The 14065-nt window shown below is 36.9% G+C and overlaps 1 protein-coding gene across 2 annotated transcripts in view; it reads left to right on the top strand.

The window, feature by feature from the left end:
* The window catches only part of LOC131026994 (LIMR family protein At5g01460), a 72437-nt gene that overhangs the window by 25560 nt on the left and 32812 nt on the right, over positions 1-14065 (top strand). For both annotated transcript variants that reach the window (XM_057957001.2, XM_057957002.2), the window contains exons 2-9: positions 861-1330; positions 1631-1716; positions 3893-4020; positions 4219-4329; positions 5066-5164; positions 5299-5421; positions 6765-6827; positions 6951-7015. In XM_057957001.2, coding sequence (XP_057812984.2) covers positions 981-1330; positions 1631-1716; positions 3893-4020; positions 4219-4329; positions 5066-5164; positions 5299-5421; positions 6765-6827; positions 6951-7015 — 1025 coding nt within the window. In that variant the 5' untranslated portion in view covers positions 861-980. The remainder of the gene's footprint in view (positions 1-860; positions 1331-1630; positions 1717-3892; positions 4021-4218; positions 4330-5065; positions 5165-5298; positions 5422-6764; positions 6828-6950; positions 7016-14065) is intronic.

Raw genomic sequence — 14065 nt, forward strand, 5'->3', positions numbered from 1 at the left:
GCAATCAGGCTGTTGAGATGTTGCTGCTGCTCATTGGGTTTATGATGATGTTTGTTTAATGTTGTTGCCACAAATTCCAGTGACTATTGTAGAGACCACTCTCTATCTTGCTAAAGGCACACGAAAGCACTAGACTTCAATGTACTGGCCCTTGTACCTATTAAATTAAATGCTCCAGCCAAACTTATGCTATATCATGTCTTCTTATACAGGGAATAAACTTGAATAACAAATACAAAACTGTGTAACAACTTGCTTGTTGTAGGTGCAAACCATTCACCTATATTGTATTACAGAGACTTAATGTAAATTGCATTGTGGTTTTGTGCATCAATCTAATTTGAATCCAGAAAACTGGGCCCATAAAATTGGTGTCGATGAACCCATAAATCTTTCTTCAAAATTGCTGTCAATGGACCCACAAGATATATTTAAAGGAAGATTATAATGGCCCACATTCACCGAAGTGCATAATTTTAAATATCATAAGTTCATAACAAATACAAATAAGGTTCATGATGTGATGCATTTACCTGTTGAATACCTTCTTGTCAGTCATGTTTAAACTTGGCATCCTTACAAGTCTGGGTTAGTACTTGTTTCCCAAGACTCCCCACGTCAGTATTGAGAACAAACATCTTCAATCTTGAGTACACTTATCATTTCAAATTTTGTGGAACAGTGTACCCAACATTAAAAAATAAGACTTTGCTGATTTTCCAGAAACTGTTTCCATTTATTCTGTTGCTTGGAGTTCTTGCCCTTGTATTTTGTTTCTATCTTATCTGTATTTTCAAGTTGTACTTTTATCTGTAAGTGATTAACATATTATGCATTGAGTGTGGTCTTTGCATATGCAGTGAGTTCTTTATAAGAAAGGCTGAAAGGTACCAGAGTTATCTGCTTCAAACAGTGTGCTCTTATGTATAATCGGAAGAAGTTCTGATCATCGTTTGCCAAGTTGAAAAACAAGGACAAAAATGGGTGATTTCAATTTGGCTTTGGTTGTTGTAGCAGCAGTAGTGTGTGTCCTTGTTTTTCTTTTCAATATCTACCTGCTTATTAATTTTCAACATCCCGATGACCTTAATCAAGCATATTTTCCAAAGTTAGTGGTAGTCCTTGGCCTTTCAGTTGCCGAAATCTCCATTCTGATGTTGCCAGCAGACGTTGCAAATCGACATGCTTGCACCCATGCAATATACAACGGGGCATGCAAATTAACACTTCCTATGAAGGATCTGTGGCTGGCAATATATATTGTAGATGCAGTATTGGTGTTCTTTGTCATACCATTTGCAATGTTTTACTATGAAGGAGATCAAGAAAAGTGAGTCTCTCTCTCTCTCTCTCTCTCTCTCTCACACACACACACACACACACACACACACACACACACACACAGAAAGCTCTCTGGCTTTTCGACATTTAAGTTGGCTTCCAAATTGTACTGCTATTTTATGTAGTGCATTATATAGTAAAATGAGGCAACTCAGCCTGCCAGGAGATTACTGAAAATTTGACTATGTTATGAAATTCATTTACAAATATGACATGTAAGTTGAAATTCATTTACAAATTCATTTTACTATGCTATGAAATTCATTTACAAATATTTGGCATTTGACAGGAGCGTTGGGAAAAGGGTACTTAGTGCTTTGATGTGGGTCATCATGACAGCGGTTGTTGTTGGGCTTGTGCTTGGAATTCTTTATGGTGAGGACCAAACTAGATTTTTTTTTACTTTATTTTATTTTCAAAGTTGATCTAAGGAACAAGTACAAATATAGATCCCAGTTAGGTCATTGGAACAAATGTATCAAAGTATAATATGGTATGAATTTAATGCCATGGAGCTACTTTTTCAAAGTTGATCTAAGGAACAAGTACAAATATAGATTCCAGTAAGGTGATTGGAACAAATGTATCAAAGTATAATATCATATGAATTTAATGGCATGGAGCTAATGTTGTAGTATAAAGTTTTAAAATGGTTTAGAACTAATATTGTATACATACATATGTATATAAACACATATATTATAAAGGTGGTTGTTACCATTCAAGGAGATTAGCACATCTCTTCAGACTTTCACATCATACAAGAACAAATGTTAAATGGAAGATGGTGATGATAGAACATTCCATGCTATTATAGAATCTTTGATTAGCATTAGTAATTGGAGCCATCATGTTGAGTTACTAGACATATCCCCCTTGCCAGTTTTTGTAATTATGATTCAATAGATTGCAATTTTCTAGAAATGTCTGAACCAATATAGGATTCAAACATTTTGATATGGCCTTGGCGTCGTTGATAGATAATTTTAGGCTATTGAATAGTTTGGCCTCAGATAAGCATGTGCATCCTATGGAAGCAGATGAAAAATGGTCCTTCAAGACTCTGAACTTGTTTGATGTTCCATCTCCAACCCTAAATGGTATTGCAATGTAGTTATGTAAAGCTACTTAGTAGACTTAATGGGTCCTAGGTAATCGAGTGAGCACATGGTGGAATATTTCTTTAGTATTACACTTATCACCTTGTGTATGGTCCAAGCTGGTCTTTACCACTACAGTGTTTTAAACTGTGTGTTTTGTTGAACTAATTTAAATGCCTGTTGCGTATTATATGTTAGCTGGAGAATCCCTTTTGGATTTCCCAAGAAACTATCCCATGTTATTATGTATGTGCATACCGATTTTATTCATTATTTTGGTAGATACCTAAAATGCATCCCTGCACTTTGGCCATCATCACACTGGATCCATCTTGCATTCTTACTTCCAATATTAATTAAATAAATACTCTTATTTAATTAATCAATTGGAGCATTCATATAACATTAATTAGTAAATTACATATATCCCTAACCATTTTTGCAACATTTATCAAATTAATTACCTTTATTTAATTAGCTAATTTAACCAGTGTAGCCTTTTCCCTAATGTTCGCATCTTAATTGAATAAAATCACATTTTTAAATCAATCATTTCCCCAACATTCTACCATATATTAATTAAATACATAATATTTAATTAATTCATTTAAAATCCTGTTTATCATTAGTTACATAAACAAATCAGGTTTAGTCAACTTATTAATCATTTGTTCATTCCTTTGCCACTTTGTTTAAAATAAACAAAGTCAATCTTGCACAAGGCTCCAAATGCACAAAACTCTAAAATGGTCTATTTTCAATCCTCACCCTCCATCAAAATTAAGAAAATTTCCACCCTTATTAATTGCTTTCAATCTTTTTTGCCTTAATCACATGCATCAATAACAAGATGCCACTTGTAATTCTCTCACCCCCTCTTGCAAATGGATCAACCCTATCCCTCCATTGCACAAGATCAAATCCTATCCATTCATCATCCTCATCCAAAATTTGTGAGTTAACCATTTCTCAAGCCATTTCTAAGCATAGGAATTGGATGCAAGACAAGGTTATGCTGTTGAAATGAGCAACCACATCTCCTTTCAACCACAATCAATCATCCTGAACACATCTCCTGGTCAACAAGGTTTGTTTAAGTGAGAAGCGTGTGCCCTTTCCATCACTTGTTTACTTACCTTAGCTTAATCGAAGGCGTAATTAGGTATAGAATAGGAATCTAGTTTATGCATTGTTTTTATTGTTTTGTTATGTATTTTGGTGAACACAATTTATTCACTCATGGAATATTATCATGGATATACATATCAGTCATATTCTTTCCTTTCATGATTCAGGGATCAGTATCTCTAAATTTGCAAACATATGTGGTTTCAGTATCTGAAGATGACAGTTTGCATATTCATTTATTTTTGTTATTTATGGTTTGAATTTGGAATTAGTTTTATGTGTTTATGCATTCTTACTTTTTGTTTCATGATTTATGAACCTAGGTCTTGTTGGTAAAGTTGATTTCACTGTACGGCATCTTTCATCTGCAACAAATACATTTCCGAGCAGTTGGTCTGATCTTACAAGAAACCGTCCTTGCATACAAGGAACAAATGGCAATAGTTTACAGGTATTAGTTTCCCAAAGTATCCAATTATTGATGAGTCACTTAAATTTCAATGTGTCCTAAGCCCAAGTTTCTTGTTAAAGATGTGTTGAATGAAGGAATTTATGTTTCTGTATGCATCTAATAATTTTATCATAAGTTTCCAATACTTTTTTTTTAATTCTTGTGCGGTGATTTGAATTGTTCTTTGGTTTTATGCAGTGTGATGCTTACACAGCTAGTTCGTCATCAGAGAGTACTTGGACCATGCGGACGACCTTTCCGGAATATGTTGTAGCTCTTGCTACAATTGTTGGATCAGTCCTATTTTCAGTATGTTTTGTTTTCCTTTATATGTTCATTCATTGTCTGTCATGTATTGATTAGAGGCAGAGCTAATTGTGGAATTACTTTATCAAGGATTTTAATTTGTTAACTTTAGCACTTGTATAACATCATTTTAACATGTGTATGGGTGTAAATCTCCTAAATGTCAGTAATAAAGATGTGATAAGCAATGTATAGTTTTGCATCATCTGTTTGATAAAATTGATAGTCTTTGTTTTGGAACAAATTAATAAGATTACTCTGGTCAATGGAAATTTTTAATCCACAGCAAGGGGACAAAGAAATTTTTGATTCAGTTTGCAATCTTTCCATTCTCAGCTATAGTTTCCTTAAACTTTTGAAATGGCTTTTTGGTTATTGCATTGTCTTTGTATCATTATATTTCCTCTCATTTCTTAGCTTGTTCTACTTCCAAAGGAGAAAAAACAAATACCTTTTTTAGGGCATTAATGCACCATCAAGGAACTATGTTATAAGTTGTAAAGTTTTTCAAAAGTTTCCCTCTTGTATTTATGCTTGCGAGAAGGGATTATATATATATATAAATTTCTGTTTGACATCATTTTGGTAGGGAACAATTTTACTGTTAATCAACGTTGCATTTATTTCAGAAAGATTATATGTATATTTATTAACAGGTTATGGTTTGGTTGTTTTTTGTATGATCAAACAACTTTGTGAGATCAATAACTAATTTGATGTTTGTATGCTCATTACGTAGATATTTGGTGGAGTAGGAATTGCTTGTTTGCCATTGGGTCTTATATTTTCTTTCCTTCGCCGACCAAAAGCTGTTATTACTCGTGCACAATATATCAAGGTTGGTTTGAACTTCAGATCACAGGTCCCTATCAGCCTGTTGAATCAGTGATTTTTAATTTTAAATTTTATAAATAATGACGAGGGATTATAACCACAATATAGCAAGAGTATTAATTAGTTTGCTTTTTGTAGGAGGCGACTGAGTTAGGGAAGCGGGCAAGAGATATAAAAGAAGCAGTTGTAGCACTTCAAAGAGAAGAGAGAAGTGGTAGTAAAGGAAGGAAATGGCGAAAGAACGTTAAGGCAGTTGAGAAGGTTGTATATATATTTTTAATTTCAGTTTTATATTTAACTTTTGTGTTGCTTTCAGTTTGATTAAATTGGACTTTAGTTAATACTGGATGTGATCCCAAAGTAAAGGGGGTGACAAGGTCTAGGAATTGCCTAGAATGTGCAATGACTATCCATAGGGTTCATTCCTTTAACATTCTTTGTGCTCCATGCTTTTGCACGTTTTGGGTCCATATCTGCACAGTGACTAGCCTATAAAAGTTGTTCAATTTTAAAAGACGACAAATGTAACAGCACAAAAGGTTGCATGGAAATGGAATGCCAGAAAGAGATTCTTAGTAATGCAATACTTTGATATTATTGTGGTTTTAATTTTAGCAAATGTTAGTTTGTGTAGGAGTGCATAAATTTCATTAATATTGTGGAGAAAAAAATGCAAATGCTTGCTGAGCTTTTGAAGACAGTGATGCTACAGTAAGGTTAATTACATGCATATATATATTTTAAAAGATTTATTCTAACTATTATCTTTTCTACTTGTGCTATGAAGAAGCTGTGTTATATTAATTTGTTTGGGAAGATGAGATGGTATTTTTTTAAGCAAAAGTTGTTTCTTGTTTCAATGATCCTGGGAAACTGTGGCTTTCTTAAATTTCTAGTGGTCCATGTGGCATTTCTATCTTTAAAAATAGGGAAATTTCAAGCTTTTAGTGAAGTTTAAATTTCCAAAAATATGTATAGTTATGTCCCTCATAATTCTATCATTTTGTCTTAATATGGGGAAGAAGTTTATTTGGTTTCCCATTAGCAAGGCTTTCTTTTTTTTTGATTGACTATTTTTTCTTTTTAATCCAACATTTGCACAAAAAATGTTAATCCACCCCACTGCCATTTCAAGGTAAAACGGGGAAATATCAATAAAAAAACTATATCATAATGACTGCCTCTCTCCAATGTGGAGGGATACCTTGTTCAAATTTTTTTAACTGTTGTTATGGGCCTTCTTGTCTTCCACTGGACAGAGACAATAATCTTTTAGATGACAACAACCTGAGATAACAGGTCCCATGTATCATAAAATGAGACTTTGATTTTATTGATTGTGGAAAAAGGATAAAAGTGAGAAATTGAAAAAAAGTAGTATTAATCATAAAATGAAACATAGATTTTGTAGACTTTGAGATCTTCTTTTGCACTTGTTGGGAAAGCCCACTGTTAATTGGCCCCTCACAAAATTATTGATGACTGACATTAGAAAGGCCCCTCAAAATTATATGCTTGGGTGTATTTGTGTTGCCTTAAGCTCGGGTACATTGTTTTCAGGTTCAATTGTTTGGTTTCATGCTAATACTTATTAAAATTTCCAGGAGCTTCTTTTTCTAGAAGAAGATGTTAAAGGTTTAGAGGAGATTTATCCCCAGGGAGAAAAGGTAACTAACAAAAGTATATATTTCATGCTTTTTTAGTACTTCATTTGTCCTGGGATGCCTAGTTCTTTGAATATAGTTAATAAGTATATCTCACTGAGGTTTTTATTTTTATTGCTTCTCCAGGCAGAGGTATCCTGGGCCTTAACTGTCCTTACCTATATAGGAAGACTGATCCTTGGAATTATTGGGTGAGAAGATCAAAAGATTGTTTATTTTGTTGTTGATAATCATAATATTGATATATTTATGCAGTAGTTTACTCAATTCTGGAATTGTGTTTTTAACTCATTTATCCATATGTCAATCTGTTAATTGAGCATAGTAATTAATATTCTAGTGAAGATTTATTTATATTCCATGTATTTTAGCATTTTCTTGAGATTGGATACCTTTTAAGATTATAATGTTTGAATTTAATTTATTGCACCTGTTTTTTCTGTACATCCTACTACCTTCCAATTAACTTGGAGAAACAGATAGATACATAAATAGCTATACAAGTGAAAAATAAGTTTAATACATCGTGGAAGCTAAATGGCTAGAATAAAAAGAATAGAGTGAACAAGTTTTCTTGCAATACAAGCTAGTTCTAAACTGTGCAATGGCAAAATTTAAATAATATCTTCTATGATGCAAGTAAAATGTTTTTTAAGATAAAAATTGAAAATATGCAACAGGTGCCTAACGATGGTGAACTTCACATTCACACTGCTCTAGTAAGTGTAGGACAATGTTGTAGTGTCTGCCAACAGAAACGATGGTGACTACACTAATATTGTATCAGAATATATGAGTGCCCCTTATGTGGATGAGTTAGTTGCAATTCTATAGATGAGCTTCAAGAAAAATAAGGAAAGACTGTTTAGAGCTGAGGAAAGCTGCCAACAGAATTGGATGAAAAATAACAGTTGTAGCTATATCTGTTCTAGATGTCTAGCTTTATTTTACAAGTTTATAGAGAAAGGTCTTTCCTGCCTATTTATTGCAACAAATGGAAGGACTTTTTTGGTGTATTCTTTGAGCTAGCGGATGTTATACATGGAGCAGCCAATAGGCTATGAAAGCATCTCTTTTAAGTGCTTTAATTGCCATGCTCATTAAAGTGAAGAAATAAGGAGTTGGGAAGTCTGGATTAATACAATCCAGCAGGAATGGTTAGAATCAAGCCATCTTAAAAAATTTCTGTCAAAATCTATTTCCTATTGGAATACTTGAGGTTTACATCGGCCTTTTAGAGGAGAACTTTTCTGGTCTGCAATGAAAATTAGGTGGAAATCTCACTTCAATGTGGAGCAAATTGACACTGTAGCTATGTTACTGGGTATGGTAGACTTGGACAGCTATTAGGAGTTGTACTATGGCTGCTTGTGGCTCAAATAAACCAAATGTTGACTTAGATGCTCTTGATAAAGAGTAATATGAAGGTTATTGATTGTAAATTTTTATTGATTTGACATTTGACATATAATCAATGAACTGTGAGCTATTGTATATATATGGCCATACCCAGCCCTGTTGACGTGTTGTATTATGACAGTGTCGAACACAGAATAAAGTTACCAACGGTCACCTACTCTCTCTTGATCAAAATTAGTCCGTATGCTAAGATTGCACAAAAAGTTCAAACAGCTAACTCCAAGGTTCCTTCAGTGTGTGGACGTGACTCAGTTGATTGATGAGTTTGCTGTTAACCCAAGGGGCCTTACGTATTCAATTGAAGAGGATAACAAACTCATGCAAGTTCAAGGATTTCTAAGTGAATGATTTGCAATGAAAGCCCTATTTTTGGATTTTCGAAATATGCTGAAAGTAAGTGAGAATAGGGTAGAGAGAACTGTGCTGAATCTAATCTAATCCTAAGAACAAGAGACGGGATCACTCATGCAAAATCAAACCACGCTTCGCTTCGCCAACAGAGCACAACTACGCGAAGGTGGTGCAATCTTTAAAGGGTGTGTAGAGGTTTTTCAGATTACCAATGTAGACCATCAAATCGAACAATCTGCATTGATAATCGAAGTTAAGCATACACACATAACAAAGGGGCTCAAGCTAACTTTACACAGTATGCAACAATCAGCTGCACACCAAAAGTATGAGCTCGGACTCTGCAACAAGTAATCCTATCAAATCCAGTTCTTCTAACAACATGAAAGCAAATCTAATCTATGAAGAGAGCAAGACCATGCAGATTGCTAAAATAGAACAAGAATACACCATCAAAATCGAACAATGTATTGAGTTTGGCTACTTCAACAATCCTGATTCATCAATCTCAGATAATAATCTCTCCTCCGGGGGATCACCCCTTTATATAGGCCTCAGGCCATGCAAACCCTAATAAGGGTTTCACCCTAGAAGATTCCCCACTCAAGATGCAACAAGGTGGGAATCAACAATAAATACCCCATAAAGCCCATATACAATTATTCCAAGAACACAAAATGGCGCCCACTAGTGCATTAAATGCACCCCATTACATCGAACATGCCCAAAATACAATAAACACTCCCATGCAAGAAATAAATGCCCATCATTCCTCATGCAACGGCGACATGCGCCTTGCCGCCCTTGGTCTCTTTGGGGCACTTTTCCCTTTATCAATCCAGACTTCCCCTCCTGCCTGGGCCTGTGAAGAACCTTCGGTTGCTTCACTGTGGGAATCTAGAATTCCCATTAGCTGATATGTCAAATCAACATTTCCTTCCACCAACTTCCTTGTCTGCCGGTCAACCCAGTGCTTAGTGAATTTCAGCACCAGTCTAGTCAGGACATTCAAATCATCAATTTCAGGCTCTGGGCTGATCTTTCACTTTCTCAAATTCAGGTTGCACCAAATCTGAATCCTCTTTCACCTTATCCCGCACTTGGTAAATTTCACTTATCCTGATAGTGTCAAGGGGCAATCTGGAATGCATTTTCCTCTGGACTTCAAGGTCATCCTCGACACCTGCCCAATAATCTTCTAAGTGAAATTTGTGTATGAATTTCACGCCAACAACCTTCCTGATTTGGCGGTAAGGATCATACTGGGCCCTGGATGTATTGTTGGTGTTGGAAATAAGCCACACCCGGACCGACGATGGACTAGTCCAAGAGGGGCCAGTAGCTCAGTGGTAGAGCACTCCAGTAGCGTTATGGAAGGTCCTAGGTTCGAGTCCTAGCTGGTCCTTGTCTCAACATGGTATCAGAGCCTGGTCTAGGCTAGGAGCCCCAAGCACATGAGAAGTGTGGCTTAAGGGGGGGTGTTGGTGTTGGAAATAAGCCACACCCGGACCGACGATGGACTGGTCCAAGAGGGGCCAGTAGCTCAGTGGTAGAGCACTCCAACAACGTTATGGAAGGTCCTAGGTTCGAGTCCTAGCTGGTCCATGTCTCAACATGTATAAAATGGCAGGCGATAGAATGCCAACTCCTCTGCTGCACTCTCAGCTGCCTCCAAACCTGGGCACATTTCCACGAAGTCACCTAGGACAACTGGGAATTCAATAGATTGCTTCTTCTTCTTCTATAATTGATCATAAGCTGTTAACTGCCTCATGAGTTCCAACAATATGAGCTTGTCTGATGGATACCTCGACAACTTGTATGACTGGAATGAAAATCCCTACGTCCCGATGTAGGTGAATTTAGGAAATTGTAAGAACGTGGCTCCATACATCTGGACCAAGGCTCTTGCTTGCGGCGACACCCTTACGTGCAACTGCTTCTACATAAGCCGTGTCAAGTACATAGTGAAGGTGTCATTCGCCAGCCTGTAAGAACTAACATTGTGAAGATGTAGCTGGGGATAACACTCGTGCACTTTCAGTTGTGCTGGTCCGCAACCCATGATTCCACTTGCTAGTAGACCATTAAATCCTCCCCTTCGCGCAAGCATATAGATTAGGTAGGAGCTCATGAAGAAGGACTGGGACTTTCTTTCTTTTAAGTTTTTCAGCTGTTCGTGCAAGTAATGACTAATCAATTTGGCCCAGTCAACTAGCCCATTTGCATTCATGATCTCGCCTATGTAGAAGAACATCCATGTTTCAAAGTTCATAAAATGTGAACACCCCATTACTTTGCTCAGCATCATTATCAGGTCCACATATTCTTGCTTGAACTCAAAGATAGTGAGTCTTTGGCATTTTGGAGGCATGCATCCTAGGCCTTAGCAACCACTGTTTATTAATCAAGTCAGCACACCTGGCAGGACCTGCTTCATATAGTGCTTTAACTCCGCTGCTAGTCCTGTACATCATGGAATAGTGTGAAGGAATTCTGAAAGCCTCACCAATTGACTCCGGAGTCAATGTCGCTAGCAACTTGCCATCTGACGTTGAAATTGTTTTCCGCTCCGGATTATAATGCTTTGCACTCTTTAGAATCAAGTCTGGACACTGAATAGTAGGAGGTAAACCAGCTACCGCAACAATTTTGCTCTTGACAAATTTGACAGCTGTTGGTGACAGACTATGCCTTGTTGTCCCGAACATTCTGATCTTGAATGCAGCCAGATTGAATGTGCCCAAATTTGTATCGCTGATTTCCTCCCATCTGGAATTCATCTGGGAACAAGGAAGGAAACCTTTCATCTCTGCCTTGATCAATGCTTGCCTGGTGAGGGTAGATGTCTCGCTTGATTCCGCCATCTTGAAAAGCACCTTGGAAATGATGAAAAAAAGAGACTAAGTATGACCTCTCTTCACTTCTCCAATTCTTCTTTCTTGAATCTTGCATGTGAGATATGAAATGCCTCTCCATGTTTATATAGAATCCTTCAAATCGTACTGCTAAGTTAGGAGGCATCAATTTAGCAATTGAATTTATTATGCATCATACTTTCCCAATCACTGTGCCATGGAAAAGAAACTTCCCTTGTGAGTGAGTTCGAATTTAGAAGTTTCACTTAATGCACTAAGTTATGTGTCATACTTGGAAGATTCCCTTCGCCAACTCATTAACTTTCCATTCTTTCAAATTTCGAAGGGAAACTGAAAGATTTTTCAAGATCCGCTTGATTTTCCATTCTAATTTGTCCTCTTCTTCTTTTGAAGGAATTTTCATGCTTCTTCAACATCACCTATTTTTTAGGGATCCTCCTAAAATTTAGGATGAGATTCAGTGTCTAAAAATGGGGAATTTAAAAATTTTCCCGAGGGGATTTTTACTTTTCATTCCTCCTTGACCCTTGGACTTTCATGCCTTAGACAAATTTTTGAGTTTTTCAAGCTTAAGCATGGAATTCAGGGCGGAATTCATCATTTCCTTGATTATCTTTGACTTAGCTATTTTGCAATCTATCATCTTCTTTAGGTGGATTTTTGAACAAGTCATGGAATTCATGATTTGGAGGATTTTCCTTCATTATCCCTTTTCAGCACCCTCCCTGAGTGTTGGGCGGATTTTCCCCATGGAGGAGGAATTCAACATTTTTCCCTCCTTCCAAGCATTCCTCAATTTGGTGCCTTCCATAGTGTCTAACTGCCATATCACCTAGGAGAAGGAATTCACAATTTCTTCTTCCTTCCATGACCACTCCATTCTGGTGCCCTTCCAACTCCTAGGGCGGAATTCTTGCTTGTGGAGGAATTCATCATTTGTCTTGCTTTCCATGCCTTGTGTGTTTTAGCGCCCTCCTGAGGAGTAGGGCGGAATTTCACCATGGAGGAGGATTCCATCATTTTATCCATTGTCCATGAGCATACCACTTTAGCGCCCTCCATTGTTCCTAGGCGACATTTGTCACTGGGGAAGGAATTCCATTCCTTCTTCATCTTCCTTGAGCATTCCATTTTGGCGCCCATCCTTGGTCTAGGGCACAAAGAGGAGGAATTTTGATGCTTTTGTGAATTCCAAGGCAACTCAATTTTAGCGCCCAACTCCATTTCATGGTGCCATTTCACCCTTGGCATGGGTTCTCGCAATTTTCCATCTCTCCATGCATGCTTCAATTTGGCACCTGTCCTTGGCTTGGGGCGGATTTTTGACTTGAAGAGGGAATTTCATCCTTTCTTTGTTAATTCCAGACTTAGGTGGATTTTTGAGCTTCTTCTGGATCATGCTACCATATATGAATTTGGGGTGATTTCCCGGACTTAGACAAATTTCTTGGGCTTTCCACTTCAGGAATGGGCTTCTAGCACTTAACCATTTTCTGACTCTCCCTGTCTGCTTTTTGACTTTCTGGAATTAGACGTAGTCATGAATGCTTGGCCTCCATCAGCTTGCCCGAATGGTCCTGTCAGAACAAACTTTCCAAAAATAGAAACCTTTAGAACGTCGGCGTTAGATCCCTAGACATGACATAGGAATGACTTACTATAAATAGAAACTTACTAAAAATAGAAATTACTAAAAATAGTAAGTTTGATTTTTGGCAAAATGACGACATTATGGGACCAAGTAAAATCCCTAAAAAGTAGGAACTTTCTAAAAATAGAAAGTTGCTCCGTTTTGGCTCAAATTTTACTGGGAGGTTCCTTGAAGGGTCTTGATTCCAGCTGTATGTTTAGTTTTTTCAAAACCCTAACATAAACCCCTAAAATCTAGGACTAAAGGCAGAAACCCTAAAATTGACGAAACAGGCCCTAGACTTCACCAAATTTGCTCAAACAAAAAGCAGACTTAATCAAATTGACCCCCAAACATTCGCGAAACCGAGAGACTAACGAGACTGCCACCAAAACCCAAAAGTTAGGGGGGTCCCTATCTGGGATGGGGTGATGTGTGATCAAGTCACAACAGTCCCCACTTCGAAATGTAATTTAATAATGAATAATAATAATAAAATTAAAATACAAAAGAACAAAAATAAAAAATAAAATCAAAACATAACAGAATATAATTAAAATTTGATTAAAGCTAATTGATAGTCAAAAGGCATGAAATGATAAGTTGTGACTCCCCCAAATATGAGGTTTAAAAGGGAGAAGAGAACTCATTTGAAGGGGCGATAATTTGGGAATCAGAAGTGCAGATCTGATTGTGGAAGGTTGTGTCCCTTTCAAAGAGCAGAACTAATGAAGAGTTGCACCCTTTCAAGGGGTGCTAATGGTGAAAGGGTGTGTCTTTTGCCAAAGGGCATACATGATGAAGAGGTGTGACCTCTCCCTCACATTGAGAGATATAAAGAAAAGGAATCAAAAGCCTCCAGTGATATCACCATCGATCAGATCAGATCAGAACTGTTATTAAGATACAGGTAGTGACATCCTTGTTCTTGGTTGTATGCATGGGGATGTGCTTAATATGTA

This window comes from Cryptomeria japonica, chromosome 10 (genome assembly GCF_030272615.1).
Source record: "Cryptomeria japonica chromosome 10, Sugi_1.0, whole genome shotgun sequence".
NCBI classification, from domain to species: domain Eukaryota; kingdom Viridiplantae; phylum Streptophyta; class Pinopsida; order Cupressales; family Cupressaceae; genus Cryptomeria; species Cryptomeria japonica.